Source organism: Lemur catta, chromosome 1, assembly GCF_020740605.2.
Source record: "Lemur catta isolate mLemCat1 chromosome 1, mLemCat1.pri, whole genome shotgun sequence".
In the NCBI taxonomy this organism is placed as follows: Eukaryota; Metazoa; Chordata; class Mammalia; order Primates; family Lemuridae; genus Lemur; species Lemur catta.
In genome coordinates, this window is record NC_059128.1 from 210,706,463 (window position 1) to 210,731,923 (window position 25,461).

Consider the following 25,461-nt stretch of genomic DNA (forward strand, 5'->3'; position numbering starts at 1 on the left):
GTATTTTTATTTATCCAATTAGAAAACATTTCTTTGTGACCTTCTATAATGCATTTTGTACATAATATATACCTCGATAGAGTCTCATCAACCACTCCATCCCCATCCCCCATACTCCCACCTCCCTCCAACCCTCTCAAGGTTAGTGAAGAACACCTTAAATTTCCCTCCCATGTTAAAAGAGGCAACCATTTATCACAGAATAAAAATTACAATGAAGAGTTATTCACCCGAGCACCCAAACTAAGTAAAACCTAGAAAACACATTTTAAAACTCCTAAGACATCCTTGGACCCATATAAAAGCACCCTCACTGATATAATTTCCAAATTATAGTTTAGGGCGATGGTGTCTTGTAACTATATAACCTCCATATCTGGAAATGCAGAAACCAGGTGGGTTCATTTTTTTCATCACATTGTCCTATAAACTCTTTTTTTTTATTTTTTTATTTCCCACTTCTCCCTCCCCCTATAAACTCTTAAAAGTTAGGGTCATTGCTATTGAAAATGACCGCAGCCCTCACAGTGCTTAGGAGCATGCCTCAAACCCTGTGTGCAAAATAACTGAAAATTGTTATCAATTAGCTCTCATATTCATGAGCTAAGGAAGGTTTAATCTATGATTTCAAATCTTAGCCTAGAAACTGAGCAATTTTAAGCTTGAGCATTACTTAAAAAACAAACAAAAAAGCAAGCTCTTTACCTTCATGGCTGCTGGAGAAATAACCCCCTCTCATGTAGGATGACTGGCAGTTAGGCACTTCTAAAAGGGAAACACAGGTGGACACACTCCTGTCAATAGTTTCTACAGTGGAAGCAGCACATCAATCAACTGTAGCTCTGTAAAAGCCCCTAAACCTCCTGCTCCAAGGTTATGTCGTTTTGGCCTTGTCCAGGGTAAGAGGTACCATCTCAATAAGCAACACGAGAAACACTATAATCCACCATCTGAAAGGAAGACACTCCTAATCAAGAGTTACAGGAGGGAAAAAAATGATGCTTCACTCTCATAATTCGCTCATTTTAGAAATTAGTTAATACCAAATCTGATGAGTGAGCTAATGGTAGGAAAAAAATGGCTTTCAAAAGGCCATGCTTGGCCTCCTGCCTCAACTGACTCCTGGGTTTTAAGGTGGGGAGGAGGAAAAGTATTATTGCTTTAGATCTTTTCCAATTTGCTCCCCCTTACTGTTGGTGGTCACATAAAATCCTTCTTCAAGTGGTGAGAGTATTTTTAGGCCAAAGGGATTAAGGGATCTGAAGTTATGAAGCCCAGCCAGAACTGGCAAGGGTGGGGGACTGTGGTTTGGCAAAGTACATTTTTGCCACGTTGGGACTGTTGCACCGAAACCAAAACACACTCAATTGATCACTTCTCTTTAGCCATCACGTTATCAAGGTGTCCATCGAGGGGAAAGACAGCGAATTGAGTTGTGCCCACATGGGATGAGTCTTTACCTTGGGAACACCATGCAGATCAAAGAATTACCAATGTGATAACATGTGTTGAGTATCCTGCATTAAGGGAGTGAGGTGGGGTGAAAAACCCTTCAGGACAGATTGAAATGTCAATCCCAAAGGAAAAAATGTTGCTGTGCATGCCTACTCCTGAGAAAAATACATCAAAGCCTTCAGGAGGAATGCAACTGGAAATTTTTACAAGTTATTGCTGCCTGACACTTGGTAATTTTTCTGTCATAAAGCAACAGATGTCTCCCTTCTGCCTACCTCCCAGCCTTTCCCATAACCGATTTCTGCCTGAATGGAGCAATCTATGTATTAACTCAGAGAAGGCCAAGCACAAATTCTATATCCCATTCTATTTGCAAAAACCAATCAAGTTCAAACTGCCCCAACTTGCCCCAGGGTCTCTGAGAAAACCACACAAGGGAAAAGCTGAAAATCTACCAACTACCCTCAAATTCCTTTAGCACCAATTGCAAAAAAAATACTGAAAAAGTTCAAGTCATTTCTGAAAGGGAAAGGGGAAATGAAAAGGAGGAAACAGTTTCTAAGTGTGCAAGCTCTAGAATTCTAATCCTCCTTTCCATTAATGGTCTCATTTAATACGCCTGGCCTATAAAATATGCAGGCAGTAAATGGGGAGGCAGAGGGGGAAGCTCTCCCAAGTACAGCTCAAACTTCTTGATATGCTTAGGTTCCTAGGCAAGAAGTATCCCATAACCAAACAACAGCTGTCCTAACATGTTAAACCTCTCCCTGCATATACTAGCAGCTGGTGCAGGACACAAGAACCTTCCCAGCTGCAAGCACTGCAATAGAGCAGTGAATCTCATGAGGCAACCAACAAGACAGCCTTTTCTGTGATGTATCCAGTACCTCACACAGCCATGAAATACCAGGTGCCTTCTCAGAACACCATTCATTTCAACAATAGAAAAAAATCCTGTCCTATCCTGGAAGCTTAATGGCTCTGTTGTACTAAAAAACAAAGCCACAAAACTAGGGACAGGACTAAAATACAGAAATAATGTTCCCTATGTCCAGTGACTCTTGAGCTAATAGGTCTTAAAAAGGTACCGCCCAAGAATGAACCCCAACAACCTTCGGTATTAGAGGTGTACTTTGTACCACTTTTGAATGCCTACTGCACTTCCTAGCATTTGCACTGCTTTTCTGATTTGTTTTGTATTCAGTTGTGCCTACACGTCTGCTTTACTAGTTCCTAAGTTCTTTGAGGGCAATTCTTATAAACTATTCCCCAAGGCTCTACACACACGAGACATTCAATGAGACAGCCGAACGTGAACATGAAGAACCAAAACACATGCTTTTATGCTAACCTGAATCAACGCAGTAATCCCGGGGCTCCTGCTTGATTCCCATTGGTGACTGGAACCCATGAGCTGGGGGGCCTGGCATGCCTGGGACCCCGTGTTCATAGAGTGGGTCATGGTATTCTTGTTTGAATCCCTGAGGGGGAGGGGGAGCTGCAGGGACAACAGGTTCTGACATTTGCCGGTGGTAACTGGGGCGATTATCTCCAGGAACTCCTGGCTGAGGAGGGAAGGGGTGGCAGGGTTCAGACAGTTGTCTCTGAAATCTGTAAGAAGAAAGAAGTTTTCTTGTTTAACTGAGACATGATGAATACTTACTATGATTGAGCATTGGGGACTAGAAGTTCAGATTAATGAAATTATTTGCAAAGTACTTGTTAATGCTTATTTCTGGGCATTTTACCCTTCTCTCAAAGTCACATTGCATATTTCAAAGCTCTTGAGTCAGGGAGTGACAAAAAATAATAATAATTGAAGAGATAACATGGTAGCCTCTGTCTTTCCATGTATATTTATTTCATGCACAGTCTATCTGTACAGATGGGTCAGATTATATATCTGAATATTATAATATATAAGAACAATTATTTGTAAATACCACAAACATATACATGAATTTTTAAAGACTAAAAAGTACAAATTAACCAGTTAGAAAATACAGTAAAAAAAGAGAAAATCCCACTTATAGCAATAACAAACATAAAATTCCTAGGAATAATTAGGAAATATATAGCTCATATAAATCTTAAAATTGTTTTCTAAGGAAAAAAAGAAGATCTAAGTAAAGATAAAATATTTAGGACTTCGAAGCTGTTGATTTGCTAAAAATTATTCTATAAAAGCAAATGCTTTTTCAACCAACTTGACAAAATGATTTTAAACTTTACTAGAAATATTAAATAATTTTTGATAAAACTACAATAAGACAGTAATACAAGGAATAAAAGACTGGTAGATCAAAGGAATTAAATGGAAAGTCAAAAACTGTCAAGTATATTCCAAAATTTACTACTTGTTAAGGTTAGCATTTCAAATTAGTGGGGAAAAAACTTAGATCCCATTGTATACCACATGCCAAAATATATTTCATATGGATTAAAGATTTCAATGTAAAAAGTGAAACCATAATATGAAAGTAAATATATATGAAACCTTACATAACTTTGGAGTGAGGGAAAACCTTTCTAAGTATCGTATTAATATTAACAGCAGAAATCAAGAGAAACATGAATATACCTCACTGTATGAATTTCTACAAGTTAAAGAGACATCAGAAACAAAACCAAAAGAAAAACATCAAACCAGGGAGAAAAAAATCTGTAATAATCAGAAAACACCAGAAACAAAACCAAAAGTAAACCTGACGAAAAATCTCTAACAGACATAGCAATGTTAGTGTTACTGACATAGAGAACTTTTAAAAATCACTAAAAGATGAGTATTTCAAGGGAAAAATGGGTAAAGGGCATAAACAGGAAAATTACTAAAGAAAAAAATACCAATGGTCATAAATAAAAAGTTTATCTTCATTAGTAATAACAAAAGGTACAAAGTAAAAACAGAAACATTTTTTCCTGTTAACGTGGAAGATAAGCAGGCAGCTAATAATTCTGTGCCTGGCATTTAAATAGCACTTGAATCATAGATAATTAGACACAGCTACCAAGATGGTCCCCAACACAAATGTCTAGCAAGGGAATGGGCTAAGTACGTTGTTATATAGCCATTTAGTTGAAAGCAACCATTAGAAATGATGTAACATACAAATATGTAAGGACCTAGAAAGGTATTTTTGACATATTAAGGCAGGTTGCTAAATGGTACAGAGAGCATCAAAGTTTACTAAAAATAAAAAAGTATTATGGTGTCATATAAAATTGTGGAAAGATGTACACCTAAAAGTTAACACTGCGTTATCTTTGGGGTGGTTATAAATTTAGGTGACTTTCGTTTTTAGCTCAACTATAGTTTAATAATAGGCATTGTCTTTTTTTTTTTTTTTTTTTTGAGACAGAGTCTCACTGTGTTGCCCAGGCTAGAGTGAGTGCCGTGGCGTCAGCCTAGCTCACAGCAACCTCAAACTCCTGGGCTTAAGCGATCCTACTGCCTCAGCCTCCCAAGTAGCTGGGACTACAGGCATGCGCCACCGTGCCCGGCTAATTTTTTCTATATGTATCTTTGGTTGTCCATATAATTTCTTTCTATTTTTTTAGTAGAGACAGGGTCTCCTTCTTGCTCAGGCTGGTCTCGAACTCCTGAGCTCGAGCGATCCACCCCGCCTCGGCCTCCCAGAGTGCCAGGATTACAGGCATTGTCTTTATAATGAGACACAACAATGAAACCTTTCGTTATTGTTATTCAACAAGTAACCAGAACACCCTATAGCTTGTAGCTGTCAGATAAATCCAGATATGTGCTAAATACCTTTTACTTGTTGGGAGGGGAGTGTAGTAGAAGGGAAAGCCTGCAATCCCTTACTAGGGAAGTGACTGAGAGCAAACTTTCTGGGCTCTGTTTCCTTACCTGTGACATGGGGATTATTACCCCTCCAATGATTCTGAAATGCTGAAATACAACCATGTGTACAAAGCATGGTTTCTGCCACAGCCACAATCACTGACAGACTGGGACAGACTTTAGAAGGGTGGGTGTGGAGGTTAGAGATGACTGACCCTCAATCCATGAAATATGCATCAGGCGCTAATCTATGTGTACAAAGAAAACAATTTGTGAATATATAGCTTCAGGTAGAAAGTAGGAGCCAGTGTTCAAAGAAAAATAAAGGATTTAGAACAATTAATTTCAATGAAGTTTAAAAAAAAATCAACAATATTTTATTCTCTTTTAGCTTGAATTCTACTAATAGCTTTAATCAAATAATTTGAATTTGATTTGAATCTGTGGGAACAGTTGGCCAACAGATTTCTAGAACATCAAAATTTAAAATCTTAACTGAAGAGATTTAGGTGCAGATAAAATACTGTTTAGATCACAGTATAGCATGCCATGATATGTTTTGGGTGAGTTTTTATTACCCACCAAAAGCAGAACCATAAGATCATTTTATAATATGAAGATCACTGAGCAATTTACACATACTTAGTCCTTTATCCCAGACACCAAAAGCCTCAGAATTTGCCTGGCCAACGTCTTAAACAAGTTTTGCAAACTGTATGAGGCTCAGTGGGTGCCAAGTGCACAACAGCAGAACTTCATCAGGTTGCTGTTATTTAGAGAAACCCTTTAATGGTCTTTGAAGAAGTGTAAATTTGCAACTCAGGTTTACACTTGACATTTAGAATACAGGCAAGAGCGGCACACTGCAAACCTGGAGGGAATTTGTTCAGAAAGGAAAGAAGATATTTGTAAGGCTTTATTTTTGTAAAGTGCCCAAACTTTATGCTATTTGTAACAAGGAAGAGTAACAAGGCCTTCCATTTTCTGTCCTTTTTCCCTCTGCCACCATTCTAACACCATCCAAGGTGACCTCTACAAATCAGTTCCTCTGATAGCTCCGAGATGGTGTGTATCATTCAGTTCTGTAACCAGAGCCCTGCAGCTGACAGGCCCTACCCCACTTCCGCTCAGCACTCAACTTCTCACCTTCCAGAATGAAACTCTAGAGTTGGCTTGCTGTGGCCTCCTCAGGAAAAGGTACTTCCATATGGGCACTAGCCAGCAACTGCACCCCCCCTACCCCCCCACAGCACAACTTTAAGGATGAAGCTTGGAAGCCAGTGATCTGCAGAACAGATTCTACAACTGGGATGGTTTGGCACTGGTTTGTATTGAGAGAGTGGAGGTGGCAAAGGGAATCTCAGGGAGATGTCACAAAACCAACATATTTGGAAGAAAGATTCTCTCAGAGAGCTTGCTGCTGATAATGGCTTTTATTTGCAGAGATAAGTAAAGTAATTCAGTTCTTGTCCTCAGAATACATTCTGTGAACTTGACTCACTGACCTTCATTTGAACCCCCCTCCCTTCTCACATGGTCCTTTTGAAGTATCTAAGAATGTGTTGTATACATATTACAGCTATGACAAAGATGCCTCTTATTTACCAAGGCAGGCAATCATTTTCAATGCAGGAGCAGGTTGGTTCTTAACAAACCTCTTCTTCCTCCCTTTAACCTCCTCCATTCCTCCCACCCCCACCCATTAGCCCAACAGAGCTTATGAGCAAGGAACTCACATTTGGTGAGCAAAGAGGACTTTTGACTACCGAATAAGCCTAAATTCAATAGGTCACAGATTAAGGCTTTTTCAGTGCCAGTTTATTTAAAGAACCAGTTATTTATTTATTTGTCAGATTTATATAGCGCCTTTCCTCCCGAGAGCTCACCCACGCTACCAACATTTGGTTTACGTTATGAAAACCGTTAGATGCTTTTTCTGCATTTCCTTTTCGGTTTCTGCTGCCAACACAGAGTAAGCACAATGCTTACAGGAAAAAAGGAGAAAAGTGCAGATTTGACGAAGGCTACACTGTGGCTGTGGGTGCCAGGTGAAGTAGGGATGGTTTAGAGCCCAGCGGAGAGATGGTATGTAAAAACTGATAGAAACCAACACCATACACTTAATATTTCCGTTAAGGCTAAAAGGAAGAAGAGGGAAAACACAGAGGCAGCATAGCTGGGTAAGAAGCAACAGCATAGCTCTGGCTGTGAAGTCAAGAGGCTCTGGGCTGAAATCCAGTCTTTACCACTTACTAGCTTTGTGACCTCGGGTGAGTTATGTGACTGTTCTGTGCCTCAGTTTCCTTACCAATAACATAAGGGTAGCCAGGATACCTGCGTAAAGATTATATGAGATAATGCATGTAGCAGGGCCCAGCACACTGGCAAGTTCTCAACATAGTTACCTTCAGCTGTCCCGCTGTTTCCCTGCAACCCCAAGCTAAAATCAGAAGCTGTGCAAATATAAGGGGAGACCTTAAGGAACTGGGAGAAGACTATCACACATATGAGCCACACACAAATCAAAAGAGCCCACTAGCTGCCTGCCCAATATCCATTCTCCTTTTTCAGAAAGAGAATGCTGATTTTTGTTACTGGTGGCAATGCGCCAACTTCATATTAACATTTATTTTTCTGCCGTATAACCCAAAGCCAGACACTGTCCCTAAAAGCACACCAAAGAACTCTGAAACAACTCCCAGGACTCCATGAAGCCCACTAATGCTGTTTAGACTCTAATTGGCCCATCTATGCTATGATAAGGCGTTGAGAGATAAGGAACCAAAAAAAAAAAAAAAAAGTCCTTTCTAGGCCAAGATGTTTGTCCAGTTTCTAAGATCAAACATGGGAGAAGGAAGGTGATGAAAATGAGACACGCCCCCAGGATATCTGATGGTGAAAGTATTAGTTGTACATATAATGTAAATAAGTTTGACAATGAAAAGATTAGGGATAAAGGCAGCTTTACATTTTAAAAAGTTAACATTAAACAATGAAGCAATTGAAGTTTCTAAGTTTGTGGTATCTACGTCATTCATCATTTAAGGAAGATTTCTTTAGTATGCTTTATGGAAAATAAAACTGATTTTTTTTTTTTTTTTGAGACGAGGTTTGCTTTGTTGCCCAGGCTGGAGTGCAATGGTACAATAATAGCTCATTGCAACCTCAAATTCTTGGGCTCAAGTGATCTTCCTGCCTTGGTCTCCCGAGTAGCTGAGAGTAGAGGTGCATGCCACCATGCCTAATTGCTTAAAATTTTTTTGTAGAGATGGGGATCTCACTATGTTGTCCAGGCTGGTCTAAAACTCTTGGGCTCAAGCAATCCTCCTGCCTTGGCCTCCCAAAGTGCTGAGTTTACAGGCATGGCCATTATGCTCAGCCAAAAATGATTTTTAAAAAGTAAAATTGTTGAAGAAGCTAACATTTACTTAACATCTTCTTTGTCCAAATGTGATTTTATTTAATCCATCCAGCGATTCGATGTGGTAAGTATCTATCATTCTCTCATTTTGAGATGAAGAAACCAAAGCTTACAAAGTGAAGTACCTGCCTGACAATATACAGCAGCAGAGCTGGGAGTCAACCCTAGGTTTGTCAGTGTCTAACGCCAGAGCCATGAGCCTATACTGTTTCTACAATTGTTTCTATAATGGTTTTCAAACACTCTCTTGATGACATTTAAATAAAAATCATACAGTCTAGGCAACTAGAAAAATGCCATATGTTTAGAAATTAAGAAACATATTTGTAAAGAACTTCAAGATTGAGAGAAATAATAGAAAATACTTAGAACTGAATTTTAAAAATACCACAAATCAGAACTTGATACAGCTAAAGTAAGACTTGGATAGGGAGATCAAATAACTGATTGTCCAAACCAGGATACTTTGGGGAGTCAAAGGGGAAGCTATTAGCAATTACTTCTAGATAAGGCATAAACTAGAAGTCAACTGGGAAAATCTCCATGTATGGTCATCCCACCCTTAGAAGCAATTTTATTTCATTATATGCTCATATATTACAAAGAACAAGGGCTAAGTATTGAGCTGATGATCCAACCAAAGAAGTTAAAAAAAAAAAAAACAGAGTAAATCCAAAGAAAGCAGAAAATAAAGTATTTTAGTAAGAGCAGAAATCAATGCAATAGATAACACCCAATAGAGAGAACAAGCAGGCCAAAACTCTATTTGTTGAAAAGACAATATTGTCTGCCAGGACTAAGAAAGAAAAAAAGGTCTAGATAAATAATATCAAAATGGAAAGAGACAACTACAGATGCTAAAGAGATTTGTAAAATGACATCAAGAATAACTTTATGCCAATTAATTTTAAAACCCACACAAAACATACAAATTCCTAGAAAAAAATTTATCCAACTAAATTCAGAGCAAAACTATAAAAGGTGAAGACACTAAGCCAATAATTAAAAATCTTCCCACAAAGAAAATACCACGCCCAAATGGTTTTACTGGTAAATTCCTCCAAAAATTCAAGGAATAAAAAATTCCAATTTCACATGAAATATTCCACAACATAGAAAAAGGAGGACAACCTCCACTCATTTGATGAGTAACTTCAATGCTAAAACTCAACAAGTACAATATAAGAAATAAAAATTATACCTTATTCTCAATCATGCATACACAGAAGTCCTAAATATATATTAGAAAACCAAGTTCAGCAATGTATAAAAGACAATACATAATAAACAGGTTTGTCATAATAATGCAAGGTTGGTTTCATACAAATCAATGCAACTCACCGCATTAAAGAAATTAAAGGAGAAAATAGATCATCTCAATAGAGGCAGAAAAAGTGTTTGATAAATTTCAACACTCATTCACATTAAAAATTTTCAATAAACTGAGAATAAAAGGAAATTTCCTTTAACTTGATACAAGGTACCCAAACCCTACAATAAACATGATAAAATGCTGAAAACAAGCCCTCTTAAGATTCAGAACTAAAAAATCCCTGCACTGCAACCATTAGAAATACATTATTCAGTCTGTCAAAGAAGGTTCCATCAAGCATCCATGAAAGTCAGTTTTAGATCCCAAAGTGAATTTTTGCTGCCACACGTAACATGCTATTAACGGGCACATGGAGAAGAGATACACCAAACACATTCACTTTATTCTAGATTAGGCTACAAATGTGACTCATAGTCAAGTTCTTTGCTCTAAAAACTACAAAATCTGAAGAACAAAAAGGACAGCAATGTATAATACTTTAGGAGTAATGGACTTTATGAGAGGAAGTAGAAACAAGAGAAAAACTCAAGTATATTAAACCTCTTAATTGATCTAGCATCTTTAAGGAATGAGTAGTTCCTGCTAAATCAAAATTCCAGAAAACTTAGCTCATCCCTTTGAGCTCTGAAGCCCTGATCATAACCACAGAGGGAGGGAACTTCCTCAAACAGGTTAGCCCACTTCCTCCTTCAGAAGATACTACACACAACTGATCTTCTCCTGAAGACCCTGGGGCACTATGTCTTGACTATCAATTACATCACGCTAGCAGCCTACTACAATCCTGATGCCTGGAAGGGCTCTCCAGAAGCAGAGGATTCCTCCACCACAGAAGGATTTTCTTAAATTTTGTTTCATTCTGCTTCATTCCTTTATAACGAGTGAGAGAGCAGTGGATTCTGTAATTCTTAGATGATACATTTCTTAGTGGAGTCTCTCCATTTGAATTAATGGGTCTTTCCTCAACTCAAGATGTAATGAGATATGGTATAATAAAAGCCAAAAATATATATGCCAGTACTATGGGCATAACATAGGAGTATTTTCTAAGTGCCTCCATTTGGTACACATAAGTATCACAGATAACACCATGAAAAAATTCACGAGATTGGGATGGATGAAGGAAAAGTACTCTTCTTCCCAGGAGCAACTGGTCTTTCAGGATAAATGAACGGAACATGTCTGAGCATGCCAAATTTCATGTTTTTTCCCCTCCTTGCAGAGAGGAAATTACCAATATAAATCATGGTTTTTGAACACAGTATTTATTTTCTAAAAATAAATTGAATTTTAAAGAATTATATACTAAGATTACATCAAACATTAAGAATGTAATTTTTTCCTTTCCTTATTATTATTTTTAGAGATGGGGTCTCCCTATGCTGCCCCGTGGCTATCAGAACAGGGGGTTTTGACCTGCTCTGTTTCCAACCGGGGCCTGGTCACCCCTCCTTAGGCAACCTGGTGGTGCCCTGTTCCAGGGATGTCACCACATTGATGCTGAACCTAGTGTGCACTTGATCGGCATAGTATACTACAGCCCAGAATTCTTGGGCTCAAGAGATCCTCCTGCCTCAGCCTCCCAGATTAGCCTCCTGAGTAGCTGGGACTACAGATACGTGCCACCATGCCTGGCAAGAATGTACTTTTGACTAGATTACAATTTAGATGTTTAAAGTATAATCCTAGTAAACTGTCATCACTACCAATAAACATACACTAAAGACAAATAAGATACAGAGCTAAACGTGGTCTAAAGAAAAGGCTCTAAATAATGGTTTTTATCCTCAAAGACCTTACTCTATTCAACTTCACCAACTTCACCCCAATTCTCCTAAGGATCTCTGTATCACCCCAGTATATATGAGGTCTTTTTATCTTAGAACCATCATTCCTAAGGGCAGAATGTAAAAGGAATTGAGCCCAAAATGGACAGGCAGACTTCAGGGAGGAATCGCCCTGAAAAAAAAAAAAAACCCCAGCTTCTGGTTCCTGCTTCTCCCTTTGGACACTTGAGGGCAGGTAACACATAAATCTCAGGCATCCAAACTTCTTTTTCTTGAGAAGCCTAGGTAACCTGGAGACAAACTTACTTCATAACTGAGCCTCAGGATACCCTGTCTGCTAGTGCCACAGGAAGACAAACAACCTTTAGCAGAATTAGGGTATTTCTCCCCACAACTCAGCCCATCAACACAGTATGTTATATAAGGCCCCTGGGTAAAAAAACAAATCTTTAGGGTGAAATATTAGTAAAAGAGATTTAACATTAAATACCATAAAGTTTACTAAGCATTTAAAAAACTGAATATATGCCCATCCCATCCCTCCTCAATTAATAACCCCTACAGAAAATCAGCAAGATGCTATTTAAAAACATCAAAAAACTATTGAAATAAAAATGGTATCTAGGCCAGAGTTCACAAATTGGCAGGCCTGCAGGGTAATTTTGCCCACAGAGAGGTTTTGTTTAGTCTGCAAAGTGTTGTTTTTAATTTGAATTAGTTGCCAAATTAAAAAAAAAAAATCTGCAATTTTTACATAAAAAACAAATTTTCAAATTCTCTTGAAAAAGTACAAAGTTGTTAATACATGGCAATAATTGCCAAAAGCTTAGTGCAGCTGTCTCCTCCAGATGAGCTCCCAGTCACGACACAGGCCCACTCCTGAGCCAGCCCCCCAGTCAATGCTAACCCTTGGGCTTTGTGCAGCATGAATGTTTGTGGCTCCTGTACTAACCAACAGAATAAACACCAACCAGCCACGTTATGCGGCCATAAAGATACAGTGACTTTCAGAGCAAGGGGGGAAAGGGATTGGAACTAGACAAAGGTGCGTTATTTTTTTCCCTGCATTTTATTTAGAAATAAAGGGACCTCCAAATAAATACTGGTAAGTATGTGGGTTGGACCAGGCCTAGGAATGGTACATTCATACATTCTCCCTTCTCCTGCCCTATTGCGTGCACACCTACCCAATGCAGACCAGGAAAGACAGAAATGAAATACAGTGGTCACCATCTTGCATCCCTTAGTAACATCATTGACAATTCACCTGTGGTTATCTCCTTATCCCAGAGACTGGAAATAAAAAGACAGCCTCCTGGAACATGCTATATAAAGGAAGGCCACAAGCATGCAAAATTCTAGAATACCACAGATGATGGACTTAGAAGGCTGGTACTTAAGAGATCAGCTTTGGTGTGTGCAGAACAGGTTCCCTTTATATCTTTTTTTAATAAATGAATGACCCTGGACAAGTTACCCCATGCCTCAATTTCCTTATTAGGAATGTAAAACAACCTGGAGTGTAATTAGGAGATTTTTATTGCAAAAGTAGATGAATAAATAAGGTCCTTAGCTAATCTCCTACTGTTAAGCTGTATTAAAATCAGATGAATAATAACACCTCCTGTCACTCAGCTATCCTTCCTAATAAGTTCAATTCTAATATGCAGTATCCAATGAGGAGCCAGGAACCTGCCCCTGGGAGGGTCAAGAATGTGTATCCTGGGCAAGTCATTCTCCTCTAGTTCTATAAGACCAGACAGTACTCATTATCTCTTCCTTACCTACTCCACAAGGATGTTGTGATGTCCATAAACCATCTGGAGTTCCTCGGGAACAGGGTGGTATAGAAACAGGTTATATTCACATTAGTGTTAGTCTTAACCTCACAAGATGCCTCCATGCAAGAACTGTTTAGGTACCTGGTAAATAGGACTAGCTGCTTTCCCTCTCCCAGTGAGGAAACGAAGGCAGAGAAGGAAGCCTAAATCAGCACCCACCTCTGTTCTGATGGATACTGGTTTTCAGGCATCATCTTTGGCATCTGCAGGGACTGATGTGGTGGCCGGGGGACAGCAAACGTTTGCGGCTGTGGTCCAGGCTCTGGAAGCGAGTGTGGGGCGGGGCCCACACCTTGTACAGGGCCAGCTGCAGGGGCTGAGGTGGGCAGAGTTGCCTGAGGTGGGGGAAACAGGGAATTCTGATGGGTGGGTGACAGCGGGGTGGAAGGAGGGGTTAATGGCTTGAACCCAGAGGGAGGCTTCCTATCATAGGCACTGTAAACAGAAAAAGAGAAGGAACCATTGAGCTGAAATGAAGTCATTAGCATGGTAACCAGGTCCAGCAGAACGCTAGTTTGCAGCCCATTGTTGCCAGGAAATGACAGTATTAACATAGTTAAATCGCTAGCAGCCCTGAGGGAATATTTGTACCTCTGAGAAGTGACAAACACACTGCGTCACAGGGACTTGTTTAACACTTCTAGTGATTTTTTCTCAAAGATAATTTTAGCCTCTGCTTCCGGTTTCCTTTTTCCCTCCTTCTAAAAGAATTCTCCATGTGTGCACGCGTAGGGGTGGATGGGTGAGGGGAGAATTCATGCTTTGTCAGGTGTTCTCTGATCCCCTCTCCCAAGTATTCCAGGGTTCCCAGGAATTAGAATCTTTGCTGAGGATAAATTTCTGCTGTTAACATTACTTGAATTAACAACTCTTCTCCCCCTTTCACGCCGATCTATGTTTATCTTCTAGAGCAAAGAATGATTTAAAATTAAAGCTTCATTCCTGGGGCCTGGATATTCTTAAGTAAAGGGCACAAGCATCAGGACTTTTTCATATATTCTGATTTGAAGATTACTTCTTTGGTGGTTAAAGTTCACATTAACATATGATAGACATGAAGTATATATTACCTAGCTTGAAGCCACAGATCAAATATCTCAGTATTAGAGGCTCTTCCCCAGAAGGACTCGGTAGGTACCCTATGAACCGAGTTCCCTGCTGAGCCACAAGGCTTTCCCAGTTTTGCGCTCCTGTGCAGCTCAGTGGCCCAAAGTGGACTAGGCTGCTCCTAGAGGACTATACTGCCATGAAAAAAGAGCATGTTCTATCCTGAGGGTCTGCAGGACAACACCTTGAACATGGCTAGTTCCAGAGCCTTTTTGGGCAGCCTTTCTTCAGCTCCACTTACCCACTTACCAATAGTTGTAGAGGCACTTTTCTCCATAGTTAGCACCAAGAGCCTGCTCGTGACTACAGGACGACAGCTCAGAGGAGGGGCTGTGCAGCTCCCGTTTGATCTTGGTTGGAGGTGGGGCATGAAGCACCACTGAAATCAGAAGAGGGATGAGGGAGGAACAGAGAGAGGACAGCTGATTAACAGGGAGCACAATGCTTCCTCTGCAAACCTAAATAACTGATTGTTCTTGGATCTCACGTCAAGTCACATGTCAGAGAAAGCGAAACACTTAAACACATAGCCTTCCATCTAAAGCCAATTAAAAGTTCTTTAAAGTCAAAAATCATCGTCTGACACTTTGAATTAGCCAAGTCTTTTTTCCAAACTTCTTTGGTCATGGGTCTTGCTTCCCAGAGGCTCTGAAACCCTTACAAATCCTGCAGGTGATGGGTCTTCAGGAAAAATACAGGTGGTGACAGAAAACCAAGAGTTGCAGACATGAAGAATTATCTTTGCAAAAAGGACAAAATAGCCAAAAATGTGTTGGTACACAATATACATTAGCTTATCAAAGGCTTAAAATTGCTGTGACAAATACATTTCATATTCAGGGGCGTATTTACAAATTAAATATACTGTTTTTAAAAGTCCTTTCTCAAGTAACTCTAAATATTAGCTCTGAGTAAGAAATACTCAACTTCAGAGGTATTACTGATTATTTTAAAAGCAAAGGAATAAAACAACAGACCAATCTACCACCTAGAAAAGGCTAACTACATACAGGTGAAGGCCTGGCTACCTTTGTGCTCGTAACATCTGCTCTAGGCCTGTCCCAGTGACCAACCTGCAAGGACAGGTTTTTATAACCAGTTTTTTGTAGATGGTAGCAATGACTTTTCCTGAATTCATGAAATAAGTACATGGAGTTGTTACTTTAGGCTTGGAAGCCAACTACGTATTCCAAACATGATGCTGAGAGGGCAAAGTAACAAGAATTTTTCAAATCACGGTGCTTTACATACAGTGGCTAAAAAAACCCCAAAGAACAGAAAACCAGGTTTGCCTTTTCTGTCTTAACTAGGAGCTAAATTGTTTCAGAGAGAGAATTTTATCCAAAGGAGAAGGACAAATTCTAAAGATGTTGCACTATGAGGGCTGTCTTCTAGCAGTAAGTTAGAATGGCCACTCTCTGTCTAGCAACCTTGGAGGGTGGGGGAGGAGAACACTGCCAACCACTTTCCACTACATCAAAGGTCTTGTTCAATAGCTAACCACAGTCAGTGGTTAGCAGCTCTGATAACCCGCTAACATTCTGTTTGGCTCCATGTTTACTCCTAAAACACTTTCAGGAGTTTTTTAATTCCTAGTGATTATACTAAGTAGAATTAGCTATATGAGCATCACTTTTCTGTCTGATAAGACTGAACTATCTTCCAGTGAACTGGTTTCTCAGGTGCCCCCTACAATCCCAAATTCTAGGCCCAGGCATGAACATAGGAGACAGATAATTCTATCATAGATGACAAGGTTATAAAGCAATGCCGCTGCAAAGTCCTGCCAGTGACTAACTAGAAAGGACAGGTTTTCATAATTCTTTTCTTGCATAATGCCAAATGCTTTTCCTGAATACATGGAATAAGTTGAGAACCAGCAGATTATATTTAGCAGTCATTAGAGACTCTCTTGTGATTTTTTGATGGTGACATCATGGCAGCCAACACTCAATTGTTATCAAATGTTTTCAGACATTCAGACACAGAAAACAGTTACGCTTGTTGTCTGAACGTTGTTAGTAAACAAAGAGGGGGAATCAGACGATCAGACACGGACAGCCATTCCTCCAATGTGGTAGCTATTCTGGCAGTTCTCAGCACTGTCCCTGGTCACTGTCCCCACCTCCTACTGGTCTTCTGCTATGAAAGTTTTGGCAAAAGAATGAAAAAAGTGAATGATACCCCAATTTAAACAAAATTTGCATGTCCTTGAAAAGTCTACTTTTCTTACCTAAAGATAATTATTTACAATCAATGCTTTACCTAAGTTTAGAAAGTAAACAATTGTAATATTATTCAATTTTCTTACTTCAGGTTTTAGAAATGTCTTGAAAAGTTACTAGTTCTGCTGACAAGACTAATACCAGAGGGTAAACCAAAGTTGCCCAGAAAGAAGTTTTATAATGGTTTCCGGAACTGCACATATCCATTTAAAAAGAGAACCTAAACTGCCAGCTAATTCTGTGTCTTGATTTCTTCAAATCTAGGAGGTACTCTTAGTGTGTACATCATTTTGGTTCTAAATTATATGGTAACTTCTGCCCCAAAATTGCCTTATATGTGGAATCTTATGTTCTCTATACAAAGGAAGAGTTCAAGAAATATTTCTATATAAATTCTATAAATATTTCATATATATTTCTATATAACCCATTCATTCTTAACCTTGGAGGCGGGGACCACATCTACCCTACAAGGCTAGGCACAATGTTAGTTATAAATACTTCTTCCCCCAGGAATTGACCATTTGAATGAAAGACGAAAATGGAACATGGGAGGAACGAGAACGGAAAGTTTCATAGATCTGCACTACAGGAAAGCCAACAGGGGCCCTGTGAGTGCTGAGGACAAAGGCTCAGCTCCTCAAAGGTCTGCGGGACTAGAGGATGTGTGAAGGAACCTAATTATGGCATGCCTTAGTCAGAGATAGTAGTGTATTTAAAGCAGGAACTCAGAATCCCAAGAAATGCTCCTTGCTTTCAGCCTGTTTCCTCATTTGTAAAATGAGGTATGCGATGCTGCCTTGAGAAATAAAGAAAATGGCACAGCACCTTGCAGATGGTGCTATGAGGTTGTGTAATTATACCCTGTGCTTTCAAAAATAGAGTATTTACATTTGCACAGCTGACTTACTAAACCATGACAGAGACCTAGGACTACAAAGGATGGCAATGAATTGGAATTAAAAGGGATCATGAACTCTTAAGGAAGTTTGAAAAGAAATGCTAAACAATTTGACTATTTGAGCTGACAGACATCTTCTACAATTGGAAACTTTGAGTTTAAGCTCAGAGTTATAGATGATGGGCCCACAAGGTCGATGGTACCCTGACAATAAATCCTGCTGAATATGGACCACCTTCTTTGTCATGAAGATCATTCATTCCTTATCATCCATAGGCCAAGCATTCTGGAGGTGCTGGGATATGATGGTAAACAAAACAGACATGGTCCTTTCCTCATGTCATGCCTAATTTAGTGAGGGATCTGACTTTTAGCATCTTCTTTTTTTCAGATAGTCTCGCTCTGTAGCTCACAGCAACCTCAAACTCCTGGACTCAAGCAATCCTCTTGCCTCAGCCTTCCGAGTAGTTGGACTACAGGCATGTGCCACCATGCCCAGCTAATTTTTCTATTTTTAGTAGAGATGAGGTCTCACTCTTGCTCAGGCTGGTCTCGTACTCCTGAGCTCAAGCAATCCTTCCGTCTTGGCCTCCCAGAGTGCTAGGATTACAGGTGTGAGCCACTGTGCCTGGCTTGAGCATCTTCTTAAAGATGCAGCTGGAGACAGACTCGGGCCTCAGTACACTTAATTCAAGCCCTTACATTTATAGATAAGGATCCTGAGGTTCAAAGGAGTTAAAGGAATTGCTCAAGGTCTTAGGGATGCTGCTATTATAGGGCAGAAGAGGCAAGGGCTTCCCACTGTCATTTCAGCAATCTTCTACCACACTGTCAGAAATGGGAGATATTCTACTCATTTACTTTGTACATTAAAAATAGAAGTCATAAACCTGTTTTTCAACTGAACCATCAAAAATATCACATCACACCTGGTTGAGAGAAAGTGCTCTAGAACAAAGGAAAATAGATGAGAAGAACTAATACCTCTGGAAAAGAACAAGGAAGACAAACCAAGAAAGAGGCAGCCAGACAGATCCCTTACCGTTTACTTTGTGCCGAGTTGTTCTTACATACCTTATTTCATTCAATCTTCCCAACTCAGTGAGAAAGCTACTTCCATTATCTCCATTTTACAAATAGGAAAACAAGGCTTAAAGTAACTTGCCACGGTCTCACAGCTAGGATTCCTACCCAAGCAGTTCCTACTCATTTCATTATATTGCCTCCCAGAAGGAATCTGACTGAACAAAGACTAAATAAAAAAGAGATTAAAAGAAATAGGGAAAGAGAGAAGGAAGACAGCACAGGAGAAGACAACAGAAGAATACTTTTTGCCAACTCTCAGGGCTGTGTCCTCACGTTTACTGCACTCTCCACCTGGAGGTACAACTCAGACACCTAAATCCACTCAAGGACTTATATTTTTTCCTATCTCTAGGACACCAAAATGCCCAGGATCTCTTTTACCCCTATCAGCAACTATCATTTTGGACTCCAGCAGCCTTCACTTTTTGTGATCCTTGCCTCTCGTTCTAGTGTTCCTTTTAAAAGGTCTCATTCTCCCTTCTATACTCCAGCTTATCAAACCTTTCTGCTCATTAAGACAGTTTCAGGCACTTTGGAAGACCTGGTATCTTCTATAGCCAGTCATTGACTAGCCAGAGTCCACACTGTTACCATGGATGGCACTTCTCTCCCTAGAAGCCCTGCCTCTCCCTGAAATTGCTCTGGACAATCCTCTCTTACTACCACCTCTGAGGCAAGAACACTTTGAGCTGTCTGGATTCCTATTTGCTACAAAAACTCTGTTAAGGATCCATGCACAAATATATGAGAATCTCTGTTTGTCAGGGGTGGGAAAGAAAAGGGTGGCTAGATGATAAGATTTAATTAAGTCCATACCTGTGGGTACGCACAACAAAGTACAATGTATTGCTTTATAGACCACCATAACACCATTTTAAATTTAGACATGACACTCACAAATCAACCAACTTCATAGCTGCTTTTCTTATCAAAAGGAACCCCTTAAAAGATTTTTCTGCCTGACACAAGGATCAAAAACCAGGCCTGGTCCTAGCCAATGCAATAAGGCAAGAAAAATAAATATAAGGCAAAAGGATTAGAAATGAAGAAATCTGTCATTATTAACAGATGGTCTGATTGGGTACATAGAAAATATAAAAATATCTACAAAGTATAAGAATCAGTAGACTAATTTAACAAGATCATTGGATACAAGGTCAATACATAAAAACAAAACTATTTCTATATACTAAAACAACATGAAATTTAAAAAAATACATTACAATACCAACAAAACCACCAATACCTAGGAAAATGTCTAATAAAAGACATGTAAGATACCGACACTGAAAACTTACAAAATACTAAGGAAAATTAAAGAATTCTGAATAAATGGAAGGATAGATCATATTCATGGATTGGAAAGCTTGACATTATAAAAATATCAATTCTTCCCAACTTTATCTATAAGTTCAATGTAACACCAAATAAAATCTTAGCACTAGACAGAAGTGAGAATGAAGAAATTACAATTATGCTTTACAACGTGGATAAATCTCACAAATATGCTGAGCAAAAAAAGAGCCAGACACAAAAAGGTACATCCTATATGAATCCATTTATATAAAGTTCAAAAAGAGGCAAAGCTAATCTATGGTGTTTAAAGTCAGGGTGGAGATGACCCTTGAGGGGATAGCGCCTGTTAAGGGGGCATAAGGAATCTTCTTGTATCTTGATAAGTTATTAATATTTTGTGATCTAAGTGCTTATACTGTTTGTGAAAATTCATCAAGTAGCTGCACCCTTATGATTTCTACATGTTACTTCCAATAATTTCTACTTTTTAAAAAAGCAGCTCTGTCCTGATTATATAACACCACAGGGTTAATACTATGATTTCCCAAATTTTAGAAAATCTTTCTTCTGTGATGGTATAGAAATAGTCCTTCAAAGAAATAACCCAACTGTTTTAAAATAGAAAAACAGATCAACTGGTCCATTCAAGATAAATATTAATAGTAATTCCTCCGCTGACAAAATCTGCTTCCTGCCCACAAGTAGAGGCCTGTGGACTCTGTCCAAGGCAGCGACCCCATGCCAGCGCTAACAGCAAACTTCACTACTACAGCCCCAAGGATCAAAACAAAGGAAAATTTTGCTTTTGTTGAATGTTATGATGAACGACAGTTCCATTCAAAAGGAATTTTTTTTAGAAAGACAAAAAGCACCTTGTCTAATAAGGGTTCCCTTTGGTGTTTCATAATCATCAAAGTTTCAATTTGCCACTGACTTTGTTGTGAATACATAAGATATTCTTGTAGCTTCTGAGTGTTAAAGAAATTGCCAATCAGCTATACTATGTCCGAGAGGGGAGAAGGACTAAACCCATCCTTATTTCCCTTGCTTCGAAACACAGGCTTTGCCTGCCCTCCACCAGTTGTCATCCTTCAGGTTTTGTTTTGGGGTTTTCCTTTTCCCCTCTTCAGTTTCATTACCTTCATCTGGGGCAGACTCATCTTTCCCAAATCAGCTATGCAGGCCTGACCTCGGGGGAGGACCTTATTTGGTCACACTCAGTAGCCACGATCCTCTTACTTTATTTACATGGAAAGTTGTGCCTCACTACGGAAGTTGACCCGAGCACTGACACCTGCTTCTGAATGGCATGTCCATGAGGCTACGTCTCAGGTGGCCAGCCTATGTCTCCAGAGCCTCCCATAGCAATTGTGAACAAACGTGATATGGAATGCACACAGTCATTGCCAGATATGTCTCAGGATTCCAGAGCCATAATCCTAAAGTACAGATCTACTCCTAAGCTTACTACTCTCTTGGCCACTAGCTTTGGGTCACTGCTCCTGTCTTAGACACCACCATCCCACTTCGTTTCCCTGTAAAGGAAGAAATGTGTCTTGTTTAGTTCAAGAATGGGCGGGGGATGGGGGAGGAAAGAAGCCTGAGAATCTGCCTGTATTATATCTTTGGTTGTGGCAGTGAGCAGAACGTGAGGAAAGAAGGCAGAAGAAAAGACTGTCAAGCAGAGGGACACGCAAACATAAAAATGGCACTGAGCTGGGCATGGTGGCACATGCCTGTAGTCCTAGCTATTTGGCAGGCTGAGGCAGGAGGATCCCTTGAGCCCAGGAGATTGACACCAGCCCAGGCAGCAAGGCGAGACCCCATCCCCCCCAAAAAAGAAAAAACAGAAAAACGACACTGGCAAAACAGAAATGAAGAACCCACCAGGGAAGAGCAGGTATGGCCTCTTCTCCCTTGATTTTACCTTTACTTCGTCTGAGTACTCAACTGGCAAAGACCAGAGGGCTTTAAGTCACCAGAGGGAGTGTACCCTGTGTTCTGTGGTTTGAAAAGCAAAACAAAGCCAGAAAGTCTACTTTCCAACATACTGCTGCCTATTCTTAGCCCTGGCCTTTTTTGATGAATTCTGAAACAAAGCTCAAATAGCTAGTTAGTAGGAAAAAAGATGTAGATAGAATAAGGCTTATTTGTTTAAGTTCTACCATTTTGCCAGAAGGGGTCAGAACTATTTCTTTATTTTAGGAATGAGTGGATTAGAAACTCATTTCTGGCATAACATATATTATTAATATCTCAATATTCTTTGGAATTGCTACGGAAGCACTAGTGAATGACAATGATAGTAGGTAACACCCTATTCTGGGAACCAAGAAGGTTCACAAGGAGATAAGGTAAGTAGATAGTTTCTAGTACTTAAAAAAGAACATCTGGAAAAGGAGATGACTTTGGATTTCCAGACCAAATAAGAGGCATGTTCAAACTCATTTGAATGGTTAACATTGATCCTGCCTGGCAATAGTTTTCAAAAATAAAAGTTGGCAATGTTATCAAATTTAGTTAGGGGGCACAACTTCTAAAAGCAGAATTGAGTAGGTATGGGAGAATGTGCTGTTGTCCTTAATGACTAACATAGCTAAAGCTTTGTAAGGATAAATTCTCAAATATAGTGAAAAAACATCCATAAATAGTAAAATCAACTATCGAGCAAGCTGTGCTAAAATTTTTTAATGAGTCCCACGAAGGCCCTCTCCTCAAACATGTACCCAATTATCTCCATCTATGTCACCCTGTTCTTTCACCAGTGTTTTAAGGTCCACACAATAACATGGACGTGAGAGGTGAGACAACCAACAATATAGAAGATTTCTAAGCCTAAGATAAGCATTTCTGGATGCTGTTTGCATTTCTATATATTCTTTAAAAATGTGCCCTAAAAAAGTCAACAACTACAAAACAACTGGCCAGAACTCTTGAAAAAAGTCAATGTTGCAGGGAAAATAAAAAAGGTAGGGAGACTGTTGTAGATTAAAGAAGATCAATGAGGAAAAAAATAAATACAATGTCTGATTCTTAACTGAATCCTAGATCAAAAACAATACCAACATCAGCTGTAAAAGACATTTGGGGACAATTGGGGAATTTTGAATATTATGGAGTAAAAGTTAACTTTCTTAGGCTATGTAAGAGAATATCCTTAATCTATGGAAATGCACACCAAAGTATTGGGGGTGAAATATAATGTATGCAACTTGCTTTCAAATGGTTCAGAAAGAAAAAAGTATATATATGCAGAGAGAAAGATGAAGCAAATATAGCGATGTTCTAAAAATAAATCAATAAAATAGATGTTGCATCCCATTTCCTCTGAGATATCTGGAGGAAAAAAATCCTTTATCTTGTGGTTGACTAACTTGTCAAAAGTAGAAATGCTAAGAACTTCAAAACCATGCATTCACACATGAAGAAAGCCACCCTTGGCCTATTACCAAACTGGAAGGATAATATAACCCTGGGAATCTAAAATTACACAAGCATAAATGCTAGTCATACTTAATGTCTAAGCCAGTGGTGCTCAAATATTTTATTGGCATTGGCCCACTTAGAAAGGACAAGGAAACACCCTCGAGAGGGTAAGATGAAAACTGCTGCTGCTATCACTGGGATGACTGCCCCCTGCCAATACATCCACAGCGTGGGTAAGAAGACAGCAACTACACAAGTACAAAATGATCAGCAAAAATAGCACCTACCTATAATGCCATTACATAGTAAAGCACATATAATAAGAACAAAAATATATGCCCAACTCAAGACCACAAAGCATTCTGGAGAAAAAAATGGAGAACTTCCACCCCTTGTGACTATACATGCATGATAGGAGAACATCTGGACAATTCATTAGATTTCATCCCTAGATCCCCAAGAGAACACAATGTAGACATCACCAACCTGTGAAGGCTGGCAGAACTAAAGTTCTCTTTCCTGAGGTTCTCCATCATTTTCTTCCCTCCCAAGCAGCTGGTTTGGCCTCTTTTACCCATATAAGGCTGAGCAGGGCTGGGACCAGGGCAAGGAGAAGCTGGAAATAGGTGGCCTAGGCTTTTGCTGCTCTGAGCCTTAGGGTGAAAGGGCACAAGAGTTTCTGGGGGTTCCAACTGGCTCAACTTAGCTTATCAGGCTAGGAGATCAGAAAGGAATGTGGAGCTAAAGACCTAAATGGTTTTAAACAAAATACATTGGCTGGGACAATCTCTTCTACATTTAAGTCTTAGGAACCAAGGATGGCAGTAGGACACTGGTGTGGAACCAAGGCCCCCCACACAACTCATGGGAGATACGACAAACACCTGGTGCAGCCAACACCTAGGTGGGCATACCACATACAGGGGCTGAGCTTTCAGGGCAGGCTCATTCTGCAGTCTCAAACTACAAGAATGGCTGCATTCGTCCTGGGCAAAATCCTACATGAAGAAAGCAAAGCTTATGCTCTGGGATAGGATTTCCTATTAGTAGGTACAGGGAAAGATCGCTTCAGGATTAGCACAGCTGCAGTATTCAGGATTTTAGATTGGTGATTAATCAGGGTAGTGGCAGGGGGTTATGGTGTTGATGACTCCAGGACTGTCACCTGGTGGTCTTGTTCAGAGCTCCAGGGTATAGAATCAGCCATGAGGTAGCAGAATTCACCAATGAATAATTGTAGAATAGAAGCTCTTCCTATACGGCCAATTATCATCTTCTGTACAATAAATAACACCAGAGCCAAATTAGGAACTGGTAAAGCCAGTTCCTGGAACATTTGGCTCTGGGAATCAGATTTCTCCTATGCAGTAGGGAAAAAGCTACAGTCAGCAAAAAAGAGGCTTCAGGAATTGGTTTGTGGACAAAAAAACCCCATCCTATTGTTCATGATTCAGACCTAGAAACTTGGGGTTAATATGATTAGCTCAAGAAAAAAGGTTTTGAACTTATTAGGGTTAGGGTTAGGGTTACATTGGTACACGAACAGGACCAACCTAAGATCAAGATTCAAGTTTTTGAAGTTTTGATGCCCTTGCATGAAAATGGCCGGGGATATCAGAGTGAAATAATAACCAATGAAATTTGAGCCAGGTCCTGCCACAGTGGGAAAAGAAGTGAGGGAAGGAGACACCTTTCTTGCCCGTAAGAGTAGATGAGGTTATATCAAGTGTTTGGAAATTCAAGAGCCAGGATCTTTTTGGGGAGGATTTTTGAAATGCAAG

The 25,461-nt window shown here is 39.6% G+C and overlaps 1 protein-coding gene across 1 annotated transcript in view; it reads right to left on the bottom strand.

Moving 5' to 3' along the window:
• Positions 1-25,461, bottom strand: part of ETV5 (ETS variant transcription factor 5) — a 60,503-nt gene that overhangs the window by 18,139 nt on the left and 16,903 nt on the right. Inside the window, exons 6-9 of the mRNA XM_045539864.1 lie at positions 14,996-15,125; positions 13,799-14,074; positions 2,807-3,066; positions 706-765 (exon numbers count right to left, since the gene is read on the bottom strand). Coding sequence (XP_045395820.1) covers positions 706-765; positions 2,807-3,066; positions 13,799-14,074; positions 14,996-15,125 — 726 coding nt within the window. The remainder of the gene's footprint in view (positions 1-705; positions 766-2,806; positions 3,067-13,798; positions 14,075-14,995; positions 15,126-25,461) is intronic.